Source organism: Lampetra fluviatilis, chromosome 36 (assembly GCF_964198595.1).
Source record: "Lampetra fluviatilis chromosome 36, kcLamFluv1.1, whole genome shotgun sequence".
Classification (NCBI taxonomy): Eukaryota; Metazoa; Chordata; class Hyperoartia; order Petromyzontiformes; family Petromyzontidae; genus Lampetra; species Lampetra fluviatilis.
In genome coordinates, this window is record NC_136310.1 from 10775845 (window position 1) to 10803178 (window position 27334).

A 27334-nucleotide genomic window follows, 5' to 3' on the forward strand; every position below is an offset into this window, starting at 1 on the left:
GACATCCATTCTTTAAAAAGCCCTTTGACAAATACAAAACCAGGCCACGAATATATATAATTATATTCTTAACAAAGAAATTACATTAATAACAAGAAGTCAAATAATAAGCACGAAAATTAAGGTGAATCTCCTAGGAGAATTAAGGGCGGAGAAGTCTCACATAATTAACCAAACGCAACACCCCATGAGAAGCGAGCAACTCACGGTCGTCTTTGTCTTCCCGAGAGGATCTCCACACCCACACACCAAAAGCCAGGAAATGACCCCCCCATAAAGGCCAGAACAATGGCTCAGAAAGGAAATTAACACATGCCTCCGAAGATAAATAAATAAACACACGCTCAGGGCGCTCCCACCACAGAACACAACCGTCTTTGTCTCCCCGCAACACGGACAGCAGGATTTGCACACGCGAGCAAATAACATTTCCATGGGAGATCGGGTCACGATGAAATACCGTGAACACGGTTACGGCATAACTTGGGTCGCTTGAAATCAAATCACAATGGAACTAAGCAGCAAATGGGTCGCATTTCAACTTCCAAACCAAGAACAACTTGAGCTGTGTGAGACAGAAGATATAACGCCCAGAGCGAGGGAGGGGATCATTAAGCTCGCTTAACGCGTAGGTTTTCGCGACAAATATTATTCAGAAACAAAAACATGGATTAGGATTTTTATAACTCGATGCGAACGCGAATCGTCGGTCTGGTTAATGGATAACTTAGGTGGCGCCGTCGCGAGGCCCCCACCCCTCCTTCCAAAATAATTACACAGCTGTGTCTTCAAAGCTAATAAACACACGGACGGACACGCACACGACACACACGGACGCAGATGTGTTCACCCCCACAGAAATGTTTTATGACACAGCCTTTGAACAACTCGGAAAAAAACTGAGTGGATTTTCCCGATATAAGCAGAGGCAAAATCCATTCAAGGTATCTTGTCTCCGGGCCACGGCCCCCACCAGAGATGGCTACAGCCCATCTCATCTCAACGCCGACAACGAAGAAGCTCTTCCGTCATCCAGAATGACGAGGTTCGCGGGGTAGCGACGTGCAGCAACAAGCCGAGGTCTGCACCACCTGAGAAGAATCGCTACCCTGAGTCGCCGAGCTGCGAGTGAAGCTGACGGAGACTCCAGCTATCACTCCCGAGCCAACAAAGACCCAACGTCCACCCTGCAACGAACGAAGCATCGTTCATCGTCAGAGTGACGACCAGCGAACAACCCGCAGAAAGGGCGGAAATCGCCAAGCGCCGACCAAGCGAGCAAAACAGAGAGCGTGAAGCAGTGGAGAAAGCCTGATCGAACGGCTGTGAGGAGGAGGACAGCGCCATCGCATGCGCCGCGTGTTTAATACGCACACCCAGATCAACCAGCATCAACCAAAACCGACTCGTCATCCCGCAGTGGAGAAAGAGAGTCAAGGTCTTCCGAACGAGCGCTGCCGTCAGAGCTGCAGAGAGCGCGCCACCGCGCCGTCAGCTACCGAGGACCGCCAAGCGCCGCCGCTCAACTCCCTGCGGAGAAAGTCGCGTCTGCAATCCGCACGGGCTGTGAGGAAATCTCCGAACAGGGTCGTATCACCTCCTCCCCTCACAGACTCAAGGAAGCACATAGTGAATATCTTGTCAAACCGGTTTCTTTGTCATAGAGTCTCGCCGAAGAATTAATTAAAACAGAGCCAGATTCGCTCTCCCACCAACACACACGCCCTCACCCACCATTGTCTCAAACATTCCGTTAACAGATATAATCTTGCCGACGAATCGATTGAAGTATGCTTCGCTTTCGGGGTACAATAAGTGCTTTTATTACCGCCATATGAAGTGTGTCATGCTTGTTTTCAAACTCGGCCAGTCACCGATTGTGATCGATACATGGGGGAACTAATGAGATGCCTGGTGGAAAGGTAGAGGTTACGATGGTTAGAAGTGTTTAAGTCATTCATATTAGTTAAATGCATAATCTCGCAAATGAATAAGTGTTTTTAGTCATTCATATTAGTTAATTGCATAATCTTGCTCATGAATTATTGACGCATGTTTGACCTGCATGCTAGAATGTCACATGTTTGTTTAGAATAAAATTGTTATCACAGAAGCATATCGAGTGTTCCTTCCAAGTCCATGCAAAACTGTCTTATTCATAAAAACTGTATCCTGTGATGAGATATGAAACTGGAGACCTAAAAATAACATAACACACACTAGGATAATCGGTAAATGTTTAATCAATGATAATCGTGTTATCCTGATTGATACAACTCTGAATAAACGAAACTAAGCCTAATTATCATAACTGTAAACATTAACATAATCGCAAGCATCCGCATAAATTACTACGATTATTTCCGTGATTATCATAATTTATGCATATAATCACATACACTATCATAATTTATGCATATAATTACACACATTAACATAATTAATGCGATTTGCGCATTTTTTGGAAAATTATTAATTTTTATTATTTTTATCAAAATTTCATAATACAACATATACAACAGGCAGCCTTAACAGCAGCCTTGGCAGGAGCTGTGGCCGACTTCTTGGTTCCAGCCGTCACCTTCTTAGCCTCCTTCGCAGCACGGATGTTTTGCTCGCGCTGACCCTTGCGGCTCTCGATCTTCTGGTCGCGCTTGGCGAGGATGTCGGGGGGCGTGGCGTCTGTGATGGCGCGCTGAGTCTTCACGGCACGGCGAGACCTCTTCCTAGACACCTCCTCCTCCTGCTGATGGCCCTTCTTGTGCCTGCGTCTGCTGAGGACCGTCCAGTTGCTTTGCCGCGGATTGCGCTCGGAGAGGAACGCCGACTCGCACTCGGCATTGAGGAACTGTGAAACCTTGCCGTCCACGCGGGCGAATCTGACCCCTTGACCTGGGCAGATCTTGTGTGCACTGAAACTGCACAGTTCGAGCTCATTGGCGGCGGCGAGACGAGATGGCCGCGTCGAGCTCTCTGCCTCTCTCCCGCGGTCTCTCTCTGCTCGGGAGCCCCGGAGTCAAACCCAGGGAGGGGGCAGAAGTCTCCCGGCCCAGCCGCTGAGGAGGAAGGCGACGCCGCTCCGCTGCCCGACGAGGTCCCCGCTTCCTGCCCCGGCTATGGCCCAGAAGGCCCTGCTGCCCGTCCAGACGTCTTGTGACGCCCCCGCCCCCTCCCCCTCCCCGCCCCCCCCCCCCAATGAATTAACCTTGAACAGTCCCCCCCCTCCCCCCCTTGTGTTTGAAATAAACATTCATTAAATATATATGTATAATAATATAAAGTTTCAGATCTTTAAATGGGGGAGGGGCTCAAATGACACGTGGAGCCACCCTGCACAGGGCCCGGGTGGTGGCAGGTGGGACGCGACACCTGGGCAGCGACAAATGGGCAGCGACACCTGGGCAGCTGCGCCAAACTCTCTCCCTCGATCGGCAACTACCCCCCCCCCCCCCTTTCAGTAACTAACTTTCAACAACCGCCCCCCCCCCCAATTCAGCACCCCACCTACCATTCATAAATTGCCCTCCCATTCAACAACCGTGAACCAGACTACAACTGCCCCCCCCCACCGCACCCAGTCAACACCCCCCCCACTCCAAACCTCACCCCGCCCCCCCTCCCCCCACGCTCGCCCCACACCAACCCCCAGCCCACAGAAACTCCCCCAATCCATATCCACCCCCCCGTGCAATACCTGACCTCACCAACTCTAACACGCTCACTCACTCACCCACTCACTCACTCACTCACCCACGCTCACTCACTCACCCACACTCACTCACCCACACTCACCCACACACACTCACCAACACTCACCCACACACTCTCACTCACCCACACACACACACCCACACACTCTCACTCACCCTCACTCACTCACCCTCGCTCACTCACCCACTCACCCACACTCACCCACTCACACACACACTCACACTCACCCACACACACACACCCACACACTCTCACTCACCCTCACTCACTCACCCTCACTCCCTCACCCTCACTCACCCACGCTCACTCACCCACTCACCCACACTCACCCACACTCACTCACCCACTCACCCACATTCACCCACACTCACTCACCCACACACACTCACCCACACTCACTCACTCACTCACCCACACTCACTCACCCCTCAATCAACATCTACCTGACACCAAACCAAACAAACGAGCCCCCCACAACCCCCCCTCCACGCGTGCATGTGTGGCAGGAGAAACCCGATCCCACGATGTGACCCCGCGTCTCACACGCACTGACAAGGCTCCCGCATTAATAATTTGTGCGGAACAAGAGAGAGAGGGTGGGGGTGGGTAAGTGGGTGGGGGGAGAGAAGCGGGGTGGGGGTAAGAAGGGAGGGGTCCGTGTGGGAGGGCATCGTGGGGGAGCGGAAAATGAAAATTCATAAAAAATGCATTTGTGCCTCTCTGTCAGCTCTCTAAAGGGACAGCGCACAGACTCGGATACCAGCTGGGGCGAGCGGTAGCGTGGGTGGAGTGAGTGAGCGAGTGCGTGGTGGAGTGGTGGCATGGGTGTGTGGTGTCATGTTGGAGTGGATGTGAGCGAGTGGTGGTGGAGTGGGGAGTTGTGGAGTGGGTGAGTAGTGGAGTGAGTCGGTGGGTGATTGTCTGGACGAGTGGTGTCATGTTGGAGTGGATGTGAGTGAGTGGTGGTGAGTGGTGGAGTGGTGAGTGGTGGAGTGGTGAGTTGTGGAGTGGACGAGTGGTGGTGTCGATGAGTGAGTAGCGTGGAGTGGGTGAGTGGTGGTGAATGGTGGGGTTGGTAGCGTGATAGAGTGTTGAAGTTGGTGAGTAGTGGAGACGGTGAGTAGGTGAGTGGTTGAGTGGTGGATAATTCTGCGGGTTTGTTTACCATAAATAAAGGGTGCACAGAAAAAGATGCTTGGAGTCTTCTTAATAGTGGACCCTGAAGATGCCGTGATGCCATTCACAAGAGTGGGACATTGCATGCCGGAGCGACCGTCCAAATGTGGCAAATTTGAAAGATGACACCGCAACATCACTCCATTGATGTTAACTCCCTCGCCTGGTATACAGGAGGTCGTGGGTTCGACCCCGACCCTGACGCCTGCTGCTGTATATTTGGAGTTTGCGGTGTTTCTCTCCCCGCGGCCGCAGAGATTTTTCTCCGGGTCCTCCGGTTTTTCATTCCACATTTAAAATCAATATCACGCGTTTAGAGTAGTTGGCTGCAATAAATACACAGCTCAGTGGGGCCTTACCTAGTAAAATAAAAATAAATAAAAATAATAAAAACTAAGTTTTTAGCTTAAATCATCGCCACCAATTGTGAAAATCCTACAGCAGGATCCTCCTCCTGCAATCCGACTTTTGAGACTCGGGGAGGCCCCTTTCCTGGGCAGATGAGCAGAATACCTGGGAACCAATTCTAGGACTTGGCAAGACCTCGGCTGTGATTCATTTCCACGACTGTCGCACCAACTTCCCCCGATCAACGCGGTTGGCTACGTACGGTGCGGAAGATATTCAACGTACGTACACACAGATGAAATGGACACCAATTGAGCGGTCCACAGGACAGAGATGGTGTTTAGATCTGTGCGTGGGGAGCGGTGGCTCAGCGGTTAGCGTGCTACAATGCGATATGGACCCAGCGGACCCGAGTTCGATGCCCGTTCACGGCCATCAACACCGGTGACGATTATATGAGCTGGTCCGGGGCCTCCCCTTGGTCGACTCAGCCTAAAATGAGTACCTGGTGCAGTGGCTAAACATCGCCACGAGAGAGACAAAGGCGGCCGGGCGTGGTGCTGGCCACTCAACCCTTCGTGTGGCGTGCCGGCCTTCATAGGTGCTACTCGCGAACAGCACTTGCCCCAACAGTCTATTACAGGCTATACGGGGTGTCTTTGTCTTTGTGTGCTCACCTTGACAAAGCAGGGCTGTTCGGATGGCAGAAGCCCATCAGTTTCAGAGTCACCCAGGAGATCACACTCACCGACCCTGCGCACACACACACAGGTACGCAGCTTCATACAACATGCACGCAGGTATATACAAAGATCTCCCGTATAACCTTGACAGACTGTTAGAGCAGGTGCTGTTCGTGATGAGCACCTATAAAGGCCGGCACGGCACAGGAGGGGTGGGTGGCAAGCACCACGCCCGGCCGCCTTTGTCTCCCTCGTGGCGATGTTTTACACATCGTACCAGGTACTCATTTGAGGCTGAGTAGACCTAGGGGAGGCCCAGAACCAGTTTAGATAATCGCCGCAGGTATTGGCCGTGAGCGGGAATCGAACTTGGGTCGCCGGGTTCATAGCGCAGTGCGCTAACCGCTACACACACGTACGTACGCACACACATGCATGCACACATGCACACGCACGCACACACGCTCATGCACACACACGCACATACGCACACGCACGTGCACGCACACACGCTCATGCACACACACGCGCACACACGCAAACACACGCACACACACGCACACACAAACACGCACACACACACGTGCACGCACACACGCACACACACAAACACGCACACACGCAAACACACGCACACACACGCACACACGCACGCACGCACACACACACGTGCACGCACGCACACACACAAACACGCACGCGCACACACACGCACCAGCTCTGCTCGTTGGGGGTTCGATCCCGGGCCCAGCTCTGTGCCCAGTCCGAGCATCCGGCCGGCTCGGGGGCGAAGGGGCTCAGCGCGTCGTGGGCCCCCCGCGGGGACGCCCCCTCCCCGCCGGGCCCCCCCACGGGGACCCCCGCCACCGGTCCAGAGTCCCCCCAGGTGCCCCCCACGGCCGTAGTTGACCCCCAGGCTGGGACTGAGCCCATTGTGGGGCCTCCACCACCTGGGCACACAGGTGGGGGCGGTGAGGCAGCGTGGCAACCGACTGAACTCGAACGCCCCTCCACATCTGCGTTGTGTGTTTAGTGCAGAGTTGTCGTTCCCCCGCACCCATAGACTTGTATAGAGACCCATAGACTCACAGAGACCCATAGACTCACACAGAGACCCATAGACTCACACAGAGACCCATAGACTCACACAGAGACCCATAGACTCACACAGAGACCCACAGACTTATACAGAGACCCATATACTCACAGAGACCCGTGGACTTGTATAGAGACCCATAGACTCACACCGAGACCCATAGACTCACACAAAGACCCATAGACTCACACAAAGACCCATAGACTCACACAAAGACCCATAGACTCACACAAAGACCCATAGACTCACACCGAGATCCATAGACTCACACAAAGACCCATAGACTCACACAAAGACCCATAGACTCACAGAGAGACCCACAGACTCACACATAGACCCATAGACTTATACAGAGACCCATAGACTCACACAGAGACCCATAGACTCACACATAGACCCACATACTCACACAGAGACCTGTAGACTCACACAGAGACCCATAGACTGACACAGAGACCCATAGACTCACACAGAGACCCACAGACTCATAGAGACCCACAGACTCACACAGAGACCCATAGACTCACACAGAGACCCGTAGACTCACATAGAGACCCATAGACTCACAGAGAGACCCACAGACTCACACAGAGACCTGTAGACTCACACAGAGACCCATAGACTGACACAGAGACCTGTAGACTCACAGAGACCCATAGACTCACACCGAGACCCATAGACTCACACAAAGACCCATAGACTCACACAAAGACCCATAGACTCACACAAAGACCCATAGACTCACACAAAGACCCATAGACTCACACCGAGATCCATAGACTCACACAAAGACCCATAGACTCACACAAAGACCCATAGACTCACAGAGAGACCCACAGACTCACACATAGACCCATAGACTTATACAGAGACCCATAGACTCACACAGAGACCCATAGACTCACACATAGACCCACATACTCACACAGAGACCTGTAGACTCACACAGAGACCCATAGACTGACACAGAGACCCATAGACTCACACAGAGACCCACAGACTCATAGAGACCCACAGACTCACACAGAGACCCATAGACTCACACAGAGACCCGTAGACTCACATAGAGACCCATAGACTCACAGAGAGACCCACAGACTCACACAGAGACCTGTAGACTCACACAGAGACCCATAGACTGACACAGAGACCTGTAGACTCACAGAGACCCATAGACTCACACCGAGACCCATAGACACACACAAAGACCCATAGACTCACACAAAGACCCATAGACTCACACCGAGACCCATAGACTCACACAAAGACCCATAGACTCACACAAAGACCCATAGACTCACAGAGACCCATATATTCACAGAGATCCATAGATTCACACTGAGACCTGTAGACTCACACAGAGACACATAGACTCACACAGAGACACATAGACTCACACAGAGACACATAGACTCACACAGAGACCCATAGACTCACACAAAAACCCATAGACTCACAGAGATCCATAGACTCACACTGAGACCTGTAGACTCACACAGAGACACATATACTCACACAGAGACACATAGACTCACACAGAGACACATAGACTCACACAGAGACCCATAGACTCACACAAAGACCCATAGACTCACAGAGACCCATATACTCACAGAGATCCATAGACTCACACAGAGACCCGTAGACTCACACAGAGACACGTAGACTCACACAGAGACACATAGACTCACACAGAGACCCATAGACTCACACAGAGACCCATAGACTCACACAGAGACCCATAGACTAACACTGAGACCCGTAGACTCACACAGAGACCCATAGACTCACAGAGAGACCCACAGACTCACACAGAGACCTGTAGACTCACACAGAGACCCATAGACTGACACAGAGACCTGTAGACTCACAGAGACCCATAGACTCACACCGAGACCCATAGACTCACACACAGACCCATAGACTCACACCGAGACCCATAGACTCACACCGAGACCCATAGACTCACACAAAGACCTATAGACTCACACAAAGACCCATAGACTCACAGAGACCCATATATTCACAGAGATCCATAGATTCACACTGAGACCTGTAGACTCACACAGAGACACATAGACTCACACAGAGACACATATACTCACACAGAGACCCATATACTCACACAAAGACCCATAGACTCACAGAGACCCATATATTCACAGAGATCCATAGATTCACACTGAGACCTGTAGACTCACACAGAGACACATATACTCACACAGAGACACATAGACTCACACAGAGACACATAGACTCACACAGAGACCCATAGACTCACACAAAGACCCATAGACTCACAGAGACCCATATACTCACAGAGATCCATAGACTCACACAGAGACCCGTAGACTCACACAGAGACACGTAGACTCACACAGAGACACATAGACTCACACAGAGACCCATAGACTCACACAGAGACCCATAGACTCACACAGAGACCCACAGACTCATACAGAGACCCACAGACTCACACTGAGACCCGTAGACTCACACAGAGACCCATAGACTCACAGAGAGACCCACAGACTCACACAAAGACCCATAGACTTATACAGAGACCCATAGACTCAGACAGAGACCCATAAACTCACACAGAGACCCACAGACTCACACCGAGACCTGTAGACTCACACAGAGACCCATAGACTCACACCGAGACCCATAGACTCACATAAAGTCCCATAGACTCACAGAGACCCATATACTCACAGAGATCCATAGACTCACACTGAGACCAGTAGACTCACACAGAGACACATAGACTCACACAGAGACACATAGACTCACACAGAGACCCATAGACTCACGCAGAGACCCACAGACTCACACAGAGACCCACAGACTCACACAGAGACCCATATACTCACACTGAGACCCATAGACTCACACAGAAACCCATAGACTCACACAGAGACACAGACTCACACAGAGACCCATGGACTCACACAGAGACCCATGGACTCACACAGAGATCCATGGACTCACACAGAGACACATAGACTCAACACAGAGACCCATAGACTCACATAGAGACACAGACTCACACAGAGACCCATAGTTTTTTGTCCTTCTCCCGCACCTCCGATTAGCACGGTTGGCTACGTACAGTGTGAAAGAAGTTCAACGTACATACACGAACATACCAAATAGTGGCTCAAGAGGGAGTGGCTCCACCCCTTTCCGAGACATCTGGACATCAGGGAAGAGTAGGCCAAATACCCTCCTATGGTGGCTCTATGCAGCTCCCCCGTAGCGGAAAGCCCCTTTCCGCCAGCAGTGGCGTGAGCAAAGCAATTGCAGGGCTGCGCCTGCGCCTGCTCTGAAACGTAACGATGCAGGGCGATCCAGCCATAGATACCCCATTGATTAAGAAGCCCCCCCACCCTTCCTTCTGAGCAGCTGATTCGAGGCTTGTGAATTGTAATATAAGTTGGTTTAACACGCGGCAGCATGAGGGGGGGGGGGGGCTTTCGCGACCAATATCCATCCATGCTACAGGGTGTTTTGTTGTTGTTTGTTGGGGTTAGGTCGCGACAAATTGTGCGAGTGAATAATTGTGCGCACTTTCTTGACGTGACACAAACATCACTGCCTGGGCTGCCTCGGCTGGTGGTGGTGGTGGCGGCGGGTTTGACGACGACAAATCGATATTTACGCACTCTAACCCCCCCCCACCACCACGATAATTATGGGTGAATCGAATTTATACTTTTATAGGACGCCTTGCAAACGGTGACACAGAACGGGGTGATCGGTAGTTGCCTGTGGGGGGTTAGGCGGGGGCCGTCCATAAATGACGTCACGCGATTTTGGACGATTTTTTACCCCCCCCCCCCCCTTCGTCACACGGCGTCACAAAAAGTCAGAACCCCCTCAAATATGACGTCACAAAGCTCTGCCCCCCCCCCCCCCCAACAAACTATTGTCATTGTAGTGCGTATTTAATCTGGCACTGCACTCTGATGTTGTAGGAGAAAACATTTATTAAAAGTCTATTTAATTAAGTAGAACGTGTTGTCTATATCTATTTAAAGTTGCGCATTTTGATGTGACGTCACATTTCTCAAACCCCCGCCCCCTCGTCACACATCGTCACAAATGTCTGACCTCCCCCCCCCCCCTAGGTGCGTGACGTCATTTATGGACGGTTCCCAAGATACAATGCGTGGAGGAATGAGATAGAGTGGCTACTCGGGGGGGGGGGGGCGGGTCACGGGAAGGGGGCTACAGGGGAGGGACGGGGAGGGGTGGAGGGGCGAGATCACGAAGCGGCGCTGCTCTGAAAGTTCAAATGGCAGCGCCACTTGGTGGCGCTGCCATTTGTGGCCACGTGGCTTCTGAAAAGTAAGTTGATGCCGCAATGGCCTTTGTCTGATCTTAAAGGTGCATTGAAAATGTTGTTACTCCGACTGATGCTCCTGCTGTTGTGGAGTGACTCATGCAGCCAGCTATGGCTGCAGGGTTTGGTGGTACATGTTGTTTACGTCGTTTATTGTGAAAATTCCGTCACAGTTCCTATTATCACTGTTTCATTGCTTTTATGGATTTATTTTGGTGATTTCGAAAACTTTTTGGTTTGGCCATGTGTGTTTGTTGTAGTACGGAGTTAGACTGATGGCCTTAATCTAAGTTGTCTTGTGGTTGTTGTTGTTTGACTTGCATCCCACTGGGATTTTTGCACACAGCGTTGGTGTACGGTGCTTTTTCTGCAATATTTTGCTGTCTTTTCTTGGATTTTCTGTTGCACTTAGTCACATAGTCACTTTAAGATGTTTTCTTGTTCATGTTTGTTGCGGTTGCACCCGATTCAAGAGCCGAATGGCTCACAGGGCTATACCTAATAAATGCAACTGAAACTGTCTGGTATGATGGGGATGGTGTAGTTGTAATGTGTATGTGCGTTTGGGTGATTTGTTTACCTTTCTTGGACTTTGCACTCCTCTGGTAGTTTTTTGTTTTGTATTGTTTGTTGCTGCAACTTTCTTACCTCCTGCCCCTACTAAACATCTGTATAGCTCATCGGATTCCTCCGGTATGAATACATATTCTGATTCTGTATCTGGCAGAGGGAGGAGGAGAGGTGCTCACACGTGCAACGAGTCTGCTGAGGCTGGCGGGAGGTAACGTGTCGTGGATTTGGATTTAAAACAAATACCCACCACCACCACCACCGCAACCCCATCATATCCCTGTTATGTCAGCGGGATATCTATAAATGGATCTCACCCTCGATTACATTTTCTTATTCACCATTGGATAAATGAAAAGGACGACGCTGATGATGACGATGCTGCTGATTATGATGCTACTGATGATGACGACAATGACGACGACAATGACGACGATGGTGATGGTACTGTTGTGCACGTGCGGGCCGGACTTTGGTGCATCAATAGCGAGAGATGGCGACGACTTGGGGAGGCCTTCATCCAGCAGTGGATTGATAATGGCTGCTGCTGGTGGTGGTAATGTTGGTGGTGGTGTGTGATGATGATGATGATGACGGTGGTGGTGATGATGATGATGACGATGGTGGTGGTGGTGATGATGATGATGGTGGTGGTGGTGATGATGATGATGACGATGGTGGTGGTGGTGATGATGATGACGGTGGTGGTGGTGATGATGATGACCGTGGTGGTGATGATGATGACGGTGGTGGTGGTGATGATGAGGACGGTGGTGATGATGAGGACGGTGGTGGTGGTGATGATGATGACGGTGGTGGTGGTGATGATGATGACGGTGGTGGTGGTGGTGATGATAACGGTGGTGGCGGTGATGATGATGGTGATGACGGTGGTGATGATGACGACGACGGTGGTGGTGATTGTTGCTCCGAGTGAGTCACCTTGCCCACTGGGCTTGATGTCATGTGACTTGAAGCTGCCCCTCTCTGCCACCCTCATCGGCTGCGCCCGAGGTTCGAAGGTCGCGGGGAGCTTCTGTGCGGTGGGAATCGGTCCGAGGGGGGGGGGGGCAGGGTAACAGGGAAGAAAAACCAGAAACACGCACGGATCACACAAACTCCCTTTGCCAGAAACGCGTTTGGTTTTGAATGAATGAGCGGTTCATCGAGGCACTGGTGGGCGGACGTGCGGATTGGCGTGTCAGCGCGAAATGCGTTAGCATAGCTTTTCCAGACCGTGTCCCCCTTTAAGCTCCAGTTGTTCCGTCTCCCACTTGGCTGGGCATTAACCTGCCGACCAAAATATGGGACCGGGTTTTCTCACTCTGGTGAGTTCCCACGAGCAAGACAATGGTTGCCCCCGAGTTAGCAAATATTTATTGCACTCTACATGTACAAACAAAGACAAAGATCTCCTCCCCCCGTATAGCCTAGACACAGGTGAGCTTGTGGGTAGGTGAGTGGGCACAGGTGAGTTTGTGGGTAGGTGAGTGTGTGGGTAGTTGAGTGTGTGGATAGGTGAGTGGGCACAAGGTGAGTGTGTGGGTAGGTGAGTGGGTATAGGTGAGTTTGTGGGTAGGTGAGTGTGTGGGTAGTTGAGTGTGTGGATAGGTGAGTGGGCACAAGGTGAGTGTGTGGGTAGGTGAGTGGGTATAGGTGAGTGTGTGGGTAGGTGAGTGGGCACAGGTGAGTGTGTGGGTAGGTGAGTGGGCACAAGGTGAGTGTGTGGGTAGGTGAGTGGGCACAGGTGAGTGTGTGGGTAGGTGAGTGGGCACAGGTGAGTGTGTGGGTAGGTGAGTGGGCACAGGTGAGTGTGTGGGTAGGTGAGTGGGCGCAGGTGAGAGTGTGGGCAGGTGAGTGGGTGCAGGTGAGAGTGTGGGCAGGTGAGTGGGTGCAGGTGAGAGTGTGGGCAGGTGAGTGGGCACAGGTGAGTGTGTGGGTAGGTGAGCCAATGAGTAAGGTTTGTCACGTAAACAGAACATGCCAAGTCGTTACTCGTGCAGCACACCGATGTCTTTCGAGGAGGTGCCGTACTGCTGGCTCGCCAGGAGAAGGCAGCACAGCAAGTTCTGGACTAATCGCCATCTGTTCCATCTGTATGCGGCGGGATCGAGCGTTGCCCCCTCGCACGAGGCGTGGAGTCGTCTCCGGGTGCTCCGCTTTCCTCCCCCCCCCCCCCCCCCACGTGGATAATAAACACGACGACTCAACATCGTTAATCTATTTTATTTTACGAGGTAAGGCCCGCTGAGCTGTGTAGCTTTTTTTCAGAAGCAACCTGGCCACAAATGATAGCTCAACAAACTGCCTCATCATCACGTGGAAATCTATAGTAGCTAAATACTCTAAACGCATGTAATTGTCAATTTTAAACGTGGAGAGAAAACCCGGAGGTCCCGAAGAAACATCCACGCGACCAGGAGGAAAGAGACACCACAAACTCTAAAATATACAGGGTTGGGATCGAATCCACAACCTCCTCCATACCAGGCGAGGGAGTTAACATTTCATTACAGGACCCTCCTGAACAAGAGTCCTCCGACTCAGCATGGCTCTCTTGGATAAATATTACTGATGGGACTCTGACCTATCCTCACCAAACCTTTGCCCTCACCACCACTACCACCACCACGTGCCCCCCGCGTCTCACCATGGTGAGGGGTCTCTGCGGCTGACACGTCGCCATGGACGCCGAGGAGTCCACGGCGGTGGTAGAACCCGAGAGGCTCTGGTGAGAACCTCCTCCTACACCTCCTCCTCCACCTCCTCCACCTCCACTCAGCACGATCATCTCCCCGACGTCGCTCACCGACATGGCTGCAGCCTTTCTCTCCCCCTCTCTCTCTCCGTCTGACCTGGGGCTGGGGGTCACGAACCACGTGGGAGGGGGAGGGGGGTCATCGGTCACACTCAGGGAAGGGCAAAGATCACACTGCCCCCTCAGCTGCAGAGGGGGTCGCGGTTCGAATCTGACAGAACCGCCCTGGTTATCACGGTGGATCACGCCATCATCATCATCACCGCCGGCGACCTTGTTGGAATATCTTGCTACATTACTTTATTATTGTCCCACCGCGTCATCACGCAGCATCATCCCACACAGCCCTGGTTCAACACCGCAGGCCATGGGGCATGCCGGCAGGGCAGAGTCGGTGGGTTCTCGTAGAACTCTCGCGTTGAACACTCCCTCCGCCCTCCTCCTGTAGCCGGACGGAGAGAGAATGCGAATGGCGTCTTGTTGTGCGGCACCGCCGTCGACTGGAAACTCCCACGTTGAGATGAGGGGTGGGTGGGTGCTCCGCAAGCCTCACGGCACTGCGGTGGCAAAATAATCCTCGCCAGGATTATTGCCTCACCGGTGAATGAGAACTCAGAAAACGCTCACACAGAGACAAAGAGCCTTCGAACGGACTGCTGGGACAAGTGCTGCCAGCGCTTATCGAGTGCCGGCACTCACGGCACACGATTGGGTTGGGCGGTGAAGCACCACGCCGGGATTCCGGTCTCCTTTGCTTATTCATCACACTTAAGGTTGAGTCGACCTAGGGGAGGCCCAGGACCGGTTCGGATAATTCTCACTGCTGTTGGCCCTGAGCGGGAATCAAACCGGGGTTGATAGCGCAGCATGCCAACCGCTGGACCACCGCTTCCCCACAAAATAATAGATCTATGAAACAAAGACTGTAGGGGCGAGTGCTGTTAGTGAGCGCCTATGAAGGCCGGCACGGCACACGAGGGGGTGGGTGGCCAGCACCACGCCCGATCGCCTTTGTCTGCCCAGTGGCGATACACACCGTACCAGGTACTCATTTGAGGCTGAGTGGATCTAGGGGAGGCCTCGGACCGGTTCAGATAATTGTCACCGGTGGTGGCCATGAGCTGGAAGCGAATTCACACACATTCACAAACTCACACACACACAGCACTCACTCACACACTCAGCACCCACACACCACACACACACTCAGCACACACACACTCAGCACACACACACACAGCACCCACACACACACTCAGCACACACACACCACACACACACTCAGCACACACACACTCAGCACACACACACCACACACACACACAGCACTCACACACACACTCAGCACACACACACTCAGCACACACACACTCAGCACACACACACTCAGCACTCACACACACACTCAGCACACACACACAGCACTCACACTCAGCACACACACAGCACACGCACTCAGCACACACACACAGCACACACTCTCAGCACACACACTCAGCACACACACACCACACACACACTCAGCACACACAAACTCAGCACCCACACACACAGCACTCACACACACACACTCAGCACACACACACAGCACTCACACTCAGCACACACACAGCACACGCACTCAGCACACACACACCCAGCACACACACACACAGCACACACAGCACACCCAGCACACACACACACAGCACACACACAGAACACACACTCAGCACACACACACACAATACACACACACAGCACACACACACACACTCAACACACACACAGCACACACACACACACTCAACACACACACACTCAACACACACACACAGCATACACTCAGCACACACACACAGCACACACACATAGCACTCACACAGCACTCACACACACTCAGCACTCAGCACACTCAATCCTCACACACACACACAGCACACATACACACACAGCACACAAACACAGCACACACACACAGCACACACACAGCACACACACAGCACACACACACTCAGCACACACACACACTCAGCACACACACACACTCAGCACACTCAGTCCTCACACACACACGCACACTCTTGGGGGATCTCTGCCTTTGAGGTCGCCTTGCTCCAGTTTGGAGGTGAAGACTGCCTTCCGTGTGTAAGCGTGCGTGAGCGTGTCTGTGAGTGTATGTGTGTGTGTGCTGAGTGTGTGTGTGCTGAGTGTGTGTGTGCTGAGTGTGTGTGTGCTGAGTGTGTGTGTGCTGAGTGTGTATGTATGTATGTATAGTGGGGAGCGGTAGTGTCGCGGTTAGCGCTCTGCACTACGAACCTGGCGACCCGGGTTCGATTCCCGCTCACGGCCAACACCAGTGACGATTATCTGAACCTGTCCTGGGCCTCCCGTAGGTCAACTCTGTCTCAAATGAGTATCTGGTGTGATATGTAAACATCGCCACGAGGGAGACAAAGATGGACGGGCGTGGTGCTGGCCACCCACCCCCTCGTGTGCCGTGGCGGCCTTCATAGGTGCTCGCTAACGGCACTTGCCCCTACAGTCTGTGAAGGCTACACGGGGGATCTTTGTCCCCTACGCCCCGCCGCCTTTGTCTCCCCAGTGGTGATGTTCTCACACACCGCACCAGGTACTCATTTCAGGTTGAGCCGACCTAGAGGAGACCCAGGACCGGTACAGATATTCGTCACCGGTGTTGTGCGTTAGTGGGAATTGAACTCGCGCTAACTGCCGCTCCACACACGTGCACACACACGCGCGTGCACGCACACGTGCACGCACACGTGCACACACGCACACGCACTGCCCTTGCTTATATAATGGAGTGGGAGAACTGACTCTCCCTCCCCTCTCACTCTCTCGCCTTTGTCTCTTCCCCATCGCTCCCTCTCCACTCCGCTCTCCTATCCATCACTCTCTCTCCTGCTATTTGGTAAACATTAGGGGGTAGGAGGAAGAGAGGCGGTTGGCAGAAGACGGAGAGCTCTGCATGCTGATGAGAGCTGCCGTCGGAGGCCATAGGACTGCGAGGAGTGCTGAGTGGACATGCAGCACTTGTCGTAGTTTAAATATTTTTTACATAGAAGAGAGGGGGGTAGAGAGAGGGGGTAGAGAGCGAGGGGGTAGAGAGCGAGGGGGTAGAGAGCGAGGGGGTAGAGAGCGAGGGGGTAGAGAGAGAGGGGGTAGAGAGAGAGGGGGTAGAGAGAGAGGGGGTAGAGAGAGAGGGGGTAGAGAGCGAGGGGGTAGAGAGAGAGGGGGTAGAGAGAGAGGGGGTAGAGAGAGAGGGGGTAGAGAAAGAGGGGGTAGAGAGAGAGAGGGTAGAGAGCGAGGGGGTAGAGAGCGAGGGGGTAGAGAGAGAGGGGGGTAGAGAGAGAGGGGGGTAGAGAGAGGGGGTAGAGAGAGAGGGAATAGAGAGAGAGGGGGTAGAGAGAGAGGGGGTAGAGAGAGAGGGGGTAGAGCGAGAGGGGGTAGAGAGCGAGGGGGTAGAGAGCGAGGGGGTAGAGAGAGAGGGGGTAGAGCGAGAGGGGGTAGAGAGCGAGGGGGTAGAGAGAGAGGGGGTAGAGAGAGAGGGGGTAGAGAGAGAGGGGGTAGAGAGCGAGGGGGTAGAGAGCGAGGGGGTAGAGAGCGAGGGGGTAGAGAGCGAGGGGGTAGAGTGATAGGGAAGGGGTAAGGAGGAGGAGCAGAGCGTGCTTGTTCGTGTTGGTGTTTGTGTCTACGAAGAAAGTAGCACAAATTTATTTAGTTGCACTATTTGTAAAACACGTAAAATATTTCATTTCAAAAGAGGGGGGGGGGGGTGCACATAAAGCAAAGCATTGAAAAAAAAAACGAAATGATGAACGAAGCAAAGTATCGACTAAACCGAGCATCTTCTTGTTTCCTCTGATCGTAAAAAAGGAGAGAGAGGAGTGAAGGAGGAGAGAGAGAGGGGAGTGAAGGAGGGAGAGAGATCATGGAACCAAGCGTCAAGTTGGTCCTGACAGCATACGCCGACGACGTCCTCCTCATCTGCGCTCCCTGGATGATGTCGCCCTGCTGCACGAGTGCCAGGAGGTCTTTTCGAAGGCCTCCTCATCAAAAATGAACTGGCAAAAGTGCAGCGACCTGCTGGTTGGAGCGTGGGACATGACCGAGTGTCCCGATAAGGCAAAAGCCATCAATTGGAGCACAACATCGCTGCACCACCTGGGGGTGTTCCTGGGACCAGAGGAGGAACCACCGCAGAGGAACTGGGTCGAGCTGGAGAAGGTGAAGGAGCGGCTGGCCAGCTGGAACCGCCTGTGCAAGTTCCTCACCTTCAGGACAAAGACGTTGGTGGTGAACCAGCTGGAGACGTCCATGCTGTGGCACCGACTCTTCTCCCTGAACCCCCCCATGAGCCTCATCAACGCGCTTCGGAAGCGAGTCCTCGACTTCTTCTGGTCGGGCGAAGGACACCGGGTCCCGGCTGGGGTCCTGGCCCTGCCACTGGACAAGGGCGGTCACGTGCTGGAGTGCGTGCGGAGTCGGCTGGCCACCTTCCGACTGCAGGCTTCGCAAAAGTTCCTGCACGCCGCCCCTGCACCGGCCTAGAGCGTCACGGCCTCCTTCCTCCTGAAACAGCTGGGGGCTCTGCAGTGCTCCAAACAACTATTCTACTTGGACCTGCAGGGCCTCCCACTGGGACAGCTGCTGCCACCTTTCTACAGAAGCATCCTGCAGACATGGAGCTCCCTCGCCGTCAGCAGGCTGAACCAGCCGCGATCGGCCGAGGATCTGGTCTTCGAACTGATCCTCAGGAACCCACAGACAGAGCTGCCATCCACCACCGCCACCCCCGGCATGGAGAGGCGCCTCACCAACGCGTGGCTCACCAGGATGGGAGATCTGGTGGAGCCTGGAACACGGGGCCAGTGGCTCAGACCAGCAGACATGGCTGCAAAGACAGGGCTGTAGTCGCTCCGGGTGGCTGTCCGGATCCTTGCCGAAGCCAAGGGGGCCTTCTCAGCGGCAGCGGGGAGAACTCCCGCCATCGGCGTTGGGATGACGAGGCCCCTATCGGTCCCCCTCCACCGGAGCTCTCCATCATGCCACTGCATCGCCAATGCCGACAAACGAAGGCAGATCACAACCTGTGCCGGCTGGAAGACCTACCGGAGGTGGCCTTCGCAAATGTAAAGAGGAAGGTGCTCTATTCCTACATGGTCCGGTGTCACCAACAGGACACCCTGAGGAGCCACAAGGGCCATGCCTGGAGGAGAGCCCTGCTGCCCTGCATCTCTCCGGAGAGGCCTCGCTGGAGGCAACTCTACTCCAGCCCGACGTACAACCGCATCGGCGACCTCAGCTGGAGCATCGCCCACGGCACATTCACTACCATCGCCTCCCTGGCGCGCTTCACTGACACGTCCCCGGAGTGCCGGTTCTGGAGACGGTGGCGCACCAATACGTGGAGTGCAAGAGCCTGGACTCGCTGTTCAAGGTCCTGAGAAACATCCTCCTAAGGTTCAGCCTCCACTTCTCCCCGATGGTCCTCATCTTTGAATACCCGAAGGGTGACGGACCCCAACATCTTCAGGGGCTGGTCAACATACTCGTCGGCTACGCCAAGCTCGCCATATACAGGACGAGGAAGGTGGCCGTGGAGGGGAACGTCCGGCCAGCAGCCTGGGCATCTTCCGCGCTCTGGTTGGAGCCAGGATGTGGCTGGATTTCCGCCATGCGCGGCTGACCCACGCCGTGCCGGCCTTCAAGGAGCAGTGGGCGCTGGAGGAGGCCGTGTGCTCGGTGGCAGAAGATGGAGAGCTCTGCATGGAGATATGAGCTACCCATCAGAGGCCGTAGGACTGCGAGAAGGGCTGGGTGCAGATGCAGCACTTGTCGTAGTAAAACATTTTTTTACATAGAAAACAGGGGGAACATAGAGAGTAGGGAGGGGGTAGAGAGAGAGGGTAGAGAGAGAGTGGATAGAGAGAGGGGGTAGAGAGGGGGGGGTAGAGAGAGGGGGTAGAGAGATAGGGAAGGGGTAAGGAGGAGGAGCAGAGCGTGCTTCTTCATGTTGGTGTTTTGTCTATGAAGAAAGTAGCACAGATTGATGGAAAAACACGGAAAATCTTGCTTTGCACATGTAGTGACATTGAATAAGTCACTGTAGCGCGTGCCGCTGGGAGATTGGTAAACAATGGAATTTGGGGTAGCAGCCCGTTCTACCAATTGGACCCGTGGGCAAGGCACGGCGCCTTCTGGGGGATCCAGAGGGGTGTGGGGCCGAGGGCGGAGCCTGGCCACGCTGGGCAAGATAAAAGGCGAGCTCCGACTCGGAATGGAACTCGTCGTGCTGTCATCATCGTGATCTTCAGCCTCTTCAAGCTGTGGGTCTGGCAGCATGGTGGCTGTCCCCGACCTGGTATGTGGTTATCCCCGAAGGCTGTGAAGGCCGGAATAAAAGAGAGTGAGTACCTCCTACTAATGTATGTGAATTAGTACACTACACACATGAAGCAAAGCAAGGAAAAAACCAACATGATGAATAAAGCAAAGTGCCGACTAAACCGAGCATCTTCTTGATTCCTTTGATCATAAAAAAGAGAGGCAGAGAGAGGAGTGAAGGAGGGAGAGAGGCAGAGAGAGAGAGAGGACAGTCCCCGTGATGGACGCGGCCTCCCCAGATCCTAACGATGCCGAGAGAAATTGGAGCGTCGCCCGGCCACCCACCCCCTCCCACCTCCTCCTCTCCCCGCCCCCTCTTCCTCCACCTGCTCCGGTTCCACATCCTCCTTTTCTAGTTCTTGCTCCACCTCCTCATTACCATTCTTCCTCCACCTCCTCATGTTCCACCCCTCCTCATTTTATTGTTCCTCCTCCACCACCTCCTCCTCTTCGTCAACCTCCTCCTGTTCCATCTCCTCCACCACCTCCTCTTCGTCAACCTCCTCCTGTTCCATCTCCTCCACCACCTCCTCTTCGTCAACCTCCTCCTGTTCCATCTTCTCCACCACCTCCTCTTCGTCAACCTCCTCCTGTTCCATCTTCTCCACCACCTCCTCTTCGTCAACCTCCTCCTGTTCCATCTTCTCCACCACCTCCTCTTCGTCAACCTCCTCCTGTTCCATCTTCTCCACCACCTCCTGTTCCCTTCCTTCTTTTTCCTCCTCCTCCTCCACCTCCTCTTGTTCACCCTCTTCATCCACATTCCTCTCCTTCTCCCTCACCTCCTCGTGCTGCAGCCCTTCGGCTGATCAATGTAAATATTCGTGTCGCGTGTTGTGCGCTCCGATCGCCCCAGGTCGCCCTCGCCAAGAGAGGCGATAGACGCTGCTGCTGCTGCTTAGTGCGTCTCGGTAGGTGCATGTCACCTCCTGGTTAAATACGGTCTATAAACCAACACCGCCAGCAGCATCATCATCACAAGCATCATCACCGACATCATCCTCATCACCCACACTTGCAGGAGCGCCATCGCACGCATGTACATCATCATCACCATACTAGCAACAGAAGCATCGCAATCATATCTAGCATCAGCAACTGCATCATCATCGCTCGCAGCAGCACTAGCAACAGCAGCATGATTATTATCATCATCATCACTAGCATCATCATCATCACGCGCAGCATTACGAGGAACAGCAAGGATAGCATCGTCATTAGCATCTGCACCCACATTCAGTTCAGTTCATTTATTAGGTATAGCCCTGTGAGCCATGCGGCTCTTGAATCGGGTGCAACCGCAACAAACAAAAACATGAACAAGAAACATCTTAAAGTGATGCAGCTAATTCGGCTGTGACGGTCCCACCTGATGACGGAAACTTGTGTTGCCTCCGAAACGTCGTGATTTTTGTTTTTATTTTATTTTATTTTAATTAATTTTGATGTTTTACCTACGTGACTTTACCGAAAAAACATAAGAATATAATCTTAAAGTGACTACGCGCAACAGAAAAATCCAGGAAAAAACAGCAAAGTCTTCCAGAAAAAGCACCGTATATCAACATCACCGCCATCACTTGCAGCAACAGCAGCAGTAAGAACATCACGACCAGCAACAGCACATCATGACCCACAGTAGCATCATCGCTTGCAGCAACATCAGCACCATCATATCGCTGTCAACCCGTACGGTTTACCCCGTATTCTTGTACAGGGAAATTGAGTTTTCAGGTCCATACGTCGTACAGCCGTTTCAATACGGGCAAAAATAATCAAATGTGTCTATTTGTTTGTGTTTCTCTTCTTGTGATGGGACTCTGTAGGATGAACGTTGAGATTTATAATGGGCACGCGGTGACCAGCAAGGTCTGAATTGGTCTGTGATAAGGTGGGGCACTGATGAGGGGCTGAGAGGTTTGCCATCGTCACGAGCAGCAGCAGCAGGATCGTCATTGTTACTCGCGTCAGTATCAACATCATCACGATGTTGAACTTCTTTCGCACCGTGCGTAGCCAACCGTGTTAATCGGAGGTGCTCGCATCATCATCAGCAGCAGCATCCCCATCCTCATAATCGGTGGCTGTATCGTGCCCATCAGGAGCTGACGTTGTCACATCACCACCATCACCACCACGGAGGGTGCCGCGTGCTCGCTGGCCGTGACCCTGCCTCCTTAACCATCGAGATTGATGGTGATGATGGGAGTGATGATGATGGTGATGATGGGAGTGATGGTCGTGATGATGATGTCGTTGGTGACTGTGGTGGTGGTGGTGGTGGCGATTATGTGAATGAAACAGGATGTTTCTGCGCTATCAAAGACTATCCTCACCATCATCATCGCCACCACCATAATCATCATTAACCCAATCATTGTCACCACCACCATCACCACTAAATGGTCATTGATATCACCTGCAACGGCATCTTTGCTGGTTCTAGAAACATTCTAACGTTAACCACATACACGTGTCCACAATGCAGGAAATACCTCCATCATCATCACCACCATCATATTCATCACCACCTCTCCCGTGTCTCTCTTGTCTCTCTCAGTATCTCTCTTCTCGTGTCTCTCTCTCCCAGTATCTCTCTCCCCGTGTCTCTCTCTCCCAGTGTCTCTCTCCCAGTGTCTATCTCCACCTGTATCTCTCTCCCCGTGTGTCTATATCCTCGTGTATCTCTCCCCTTGTCTCTCTATCCCCGTGTCTCTCTCTCCCCCCGTGTCCCTCTCCCCCCGTGTCCCTCTCCCCCCGTGTCCCTCTCCCCCCGTGTCCCTCTCCCAGTGTGTCTCTCTCCCAGTGTCTCTCTCCACCCGTGTGTCTCTCCCCCCGTGTATCTATATCCCCGTGTCCCTCTCTCTCCCCGTGTCCCTCTCTCCCCGTGTCCCTCTCTCTCCCCGTGTCCCTCTCTCTCCCCGTGTCCCTCTCTCTCCCCGTGTCCCTCTCTCTCCCCGTGTCCCTCTCCCAGTGTCTCTCTCTCCCAGTGTGTCTCTCTCCCCGTGTCTCTCTCCACCCGTGTCTCTCTCCCCCCGTGTCTCTATATCCCCGTGTCTCTCTCTCCCCCCGTGTCCCTCTCTCCCCGTGTCCCTCTCTCCCCGTGTCCCTCTCTCCGTGTCTCTCTCCCCCGTGTCTCTCTCACCTGTAGCCAAGGTGATTCTCTCCGCTGCGTGGTCACATCGCGATCTCCGGCGCCTCCAGCCGCTCTCCCTTCACTCTCCTTATCTCTCCCTTCACTCTCCTTATCTCTCCCTTCGCTCTACCCCCACCCCTCTCCCGCCCCACCCCTCCCCTGCGCTCTCCCTCTATTCGCTATTCTTTGCTCTCCCGTACCGCGCTCTCTCTTCCCTCTCTCTGTTTTTTAAGATCAGAGGAAACAAGAAGATGCTCAGTGGAGTCGACACTTTGCTTCGTTCATCATTTCGTTTTTTAGTTTTTTTCAATGCTTTGCGTTATGTCCCCCCCCCCCCTTTTTTAATGAAATATTTAACAAAATATTTCACACTCTGCTCTCTACCCCCTCTCTACCCCCCCCCTCTCTACTCCCTCTCTTTACTCCCTCTCTCTACCCCCCCCCCTCTCTCTCTACCCCCCTCTCTCTACCCCCTATCTCTACCCCCTCTCTCTACCCCCTATCTCTACCCTCTCTCTCTCTCTACCCCCTCTACCCCCCCCCCCTCTCTCTCTACCCCCTCTCTCCCTACTTCATGTCTATGTTCCCCCTATGTTTTCTATGTAATATTTGTAATATTATTAATATAAAAAATGTTTACGACAAAGTGCAGATGCAGCACTTGTCTCTTCCCTCTCACGTCACGTCTGGCTGTCTTCTATCTGTCTCGTTCCCCCCTCTCGTATCTCTCTCCCGTCTCTCTTTTTGCTGAATTCTCCCCACATATTCTCACTTTCCTCTCCTTTAAATCTCCTTTTCTCCCCCCTCCTGCCTCTCCCTCTCCTTCCTCTCCCCTCCTATCTCTCGTCTCTTTCTCTCTCCTTTATTTTAATTTTTTACGATCAGAGGAAACAAGAAGATGCTCGGTGTAGTCGGCACTTTGCGTCGTTCATCATTTCGTTATTTTTTTCTCCCTCCCCCCTTCCCACGCTCCCTCCCCCCTTCCCACGCTCCCTCCTCTCCCTCCTCTCCCTGTCCTTGCTCCCTCTCCCTTTCCTTCCTCCTCGCTCTCTCCATCTCTCTTCACTCTCCCTTTTATCTCCCTTGGCCGTCCTTCACTCTCCCCCTCTCTCCCCCCTCTCCGTTATCTCTCCCCCCAGCCCACGCCCTGAGGAGTCGGCGCGCGCCATGACGTCACACACGAACGTGCCGACGTCACGCTGCCGCGCTCTTGCGTAATGACGCGATGTCGGCGGTTCGCCCAGTGATTCGTGACGTCGTCGCCGGCGTGTGCGCGAGATAAACGACGCCTATGACGTGACGCTTTTCCGAATTCAATCGTGACTTGCGTTATGACCTCACAGCAAGATAATATGTGATTTAATGTGATGTAATTTTTCTCTCCGCCTGATGACGACCCCTTGTGTTGCGATCGAAAAGTCGTCGTTTTTTTGTTTATTTTATTAATTTGAACCTATCTACGTGACTTTGCCGATAGACCCAAACAATATGAATTCCTGCGGTTACGAAAGCTTTAAGTCAAGAATGATGTTGGGATTACGTTACGTGATTAACAAAATTGAGTTAGGGCATTGGAGCAGCCTTTTACTCCGTGAAACAATGATTGTGTTATTATTTTCGTTGTGGAGAATATACGGTAGAACTAAATTCTCAACTCAAACTGTTTGTTTATTTTACCAGGCAAGGTGCCGCTGTGTAGCTTTTTTCTCAGAAGAGACCTGGCCATCACAAATGACCTGGCCATCACAAATGACCTGGTCATCACAAATGACAGCCCCAACGAAGTGGGCTTCATATTATTTGGTTCTTTCGGCAAAGTCACGGAGATAGAATAAAAAAAGTGAATAAAAATTTAATGAAAATAATAAAAAAACAAAACCACTAAAGTAGACTGTAGCCTGGTTCTAAATCGGAGTGAGTGTACTGGCAGTCTATAATGTAGACTGTAACCTAGTTATTAAGTTTGGTGAGTGTACTGGCAGTCTAATGTAGACCGTAGCAATGGTTATTAAGCTGGATGAGTGTACTGGCAGTCTATAATGTAGACTGTAGCCTGGTTTTTAAGCTTATCATGTGGACATTTATAGGTGCCAAACACTCTAAACGCGTGTTGTTGTTGATTACTAAATGTGGAGGGAAAACCCGGAGTGCCCAGAGAAAATAAAGTCCACGCGACCATGGCGAGAGAGACACCGCAAACTCCAAATATACAGCAGGCGTCATGGTCGGGATCGTACCAACGACCTCATGTGTAACAGGCGAGGTAGTTAACATCAAGCCACCACGGCGCGCTTAAAATTATATAACCCCTTCCCATATCGCTCTGCCTCTCTCTCTATAAAAAAAAACAAAAGCGCGTTTTTTACACTTACCATCAGACACACAGCCTTCTGGGAGTGTTTAATTTCAGCAGCATTGATTCAGTCTCATAGCTGTCAACCCCTTATCAGTGCCCCACCTCATTACAGACCAATTCAGACTTCATTGGTCACCTCGTGCCCTTATAAATCTAAACGTTCATCCTACAAAGTCCAATCACAAGGGAGAAACACAAACAAATAGACAGATTTTTGCCCATATTGAAACGGTTGTATGCCGTATGGACCTGAAAACTCAATTTCCCTGTATAAGAATACGGGGTAAACCGTATGGGTTGACCGCTATGCAGTCCAAGCAAAGCTCAACACCACGTCTCGACATTGAGGGTCTCATCAGCAGAGTCAACAGGCTCGCTGGAAACCAATCCTTGGGGACCTGCCCCATTGATTTATAGGCAAGGATACACAACTCTGTTTCAGATATAGGGCTGTGGTGCCATGGCCATGGAGCGACTCCGCAAGCGTCGTGACTCCCCCCTGGCCCCACCCTGAGCACACACACACACGCAGTGCACACACGCAGTGTCCCAGCGGGGGATTGCCTGGCGCAATGGGTTTTAGTCCAAAGGGTCCTTAGAGGGAAAGTCCCACGGTTTCCCGGTGTCAGGAGATTGGCTGACCCTCACAGGACAAGTCACATTGCGGTGCCCCTACATTGGCTTAAAATAGTATGGGCACACAAAGGTTCACCGGGCCAGCTGCAATAAGTCATGCATGACACCGGGGAGGGGGCTGGGGTGAAA

At 52.6% G+C, this 27334-nt stretch overlaps 1 protein-coding gene and 1 pseudogene across 1 annotated transcript in view; both read right to left on the reverse strand.

The window, feature by feature from the left end:
- Window positions 1-24360, reverse strand: part of LOC144945150 (PEX5-related protein-like) — a 46226-nt gene extending 21866 nt beyond the window's left edge. The window contains exons 1-5 of the mRNA XM_078873435.1: window positions 24223-24360; window positions 14580-14790; window positions 12872-12965; window positions 6634-6868; window positions 5913-5988 (exon numbers count right to left, since the gene is read on the reverse strand). Of these exons, the coding sequence (XP_078729561.1) occupies window positions 5913-5988; window positions 6634-6868; window positions 12872-12965; window positions 14580-14744 (570 nt within the window). The 5' untranslated portion in view covers window positions 14745-14790; window positions 24223-24360. The remainder of the gene's footprint in view (window positions 1-5912; window positions 5989-6633; window positions 6869-12871; window positions 12966-14579; window positions 14791-24222) is intronic.
- Window positions 2240-5446, reverse strand: LOC144945134 (large ribosomal subunit protein eL24 pseudogene; annotated as a pseudogene).
- Window positions 24361-27334: the final 2974 nt, after the last annotated feature.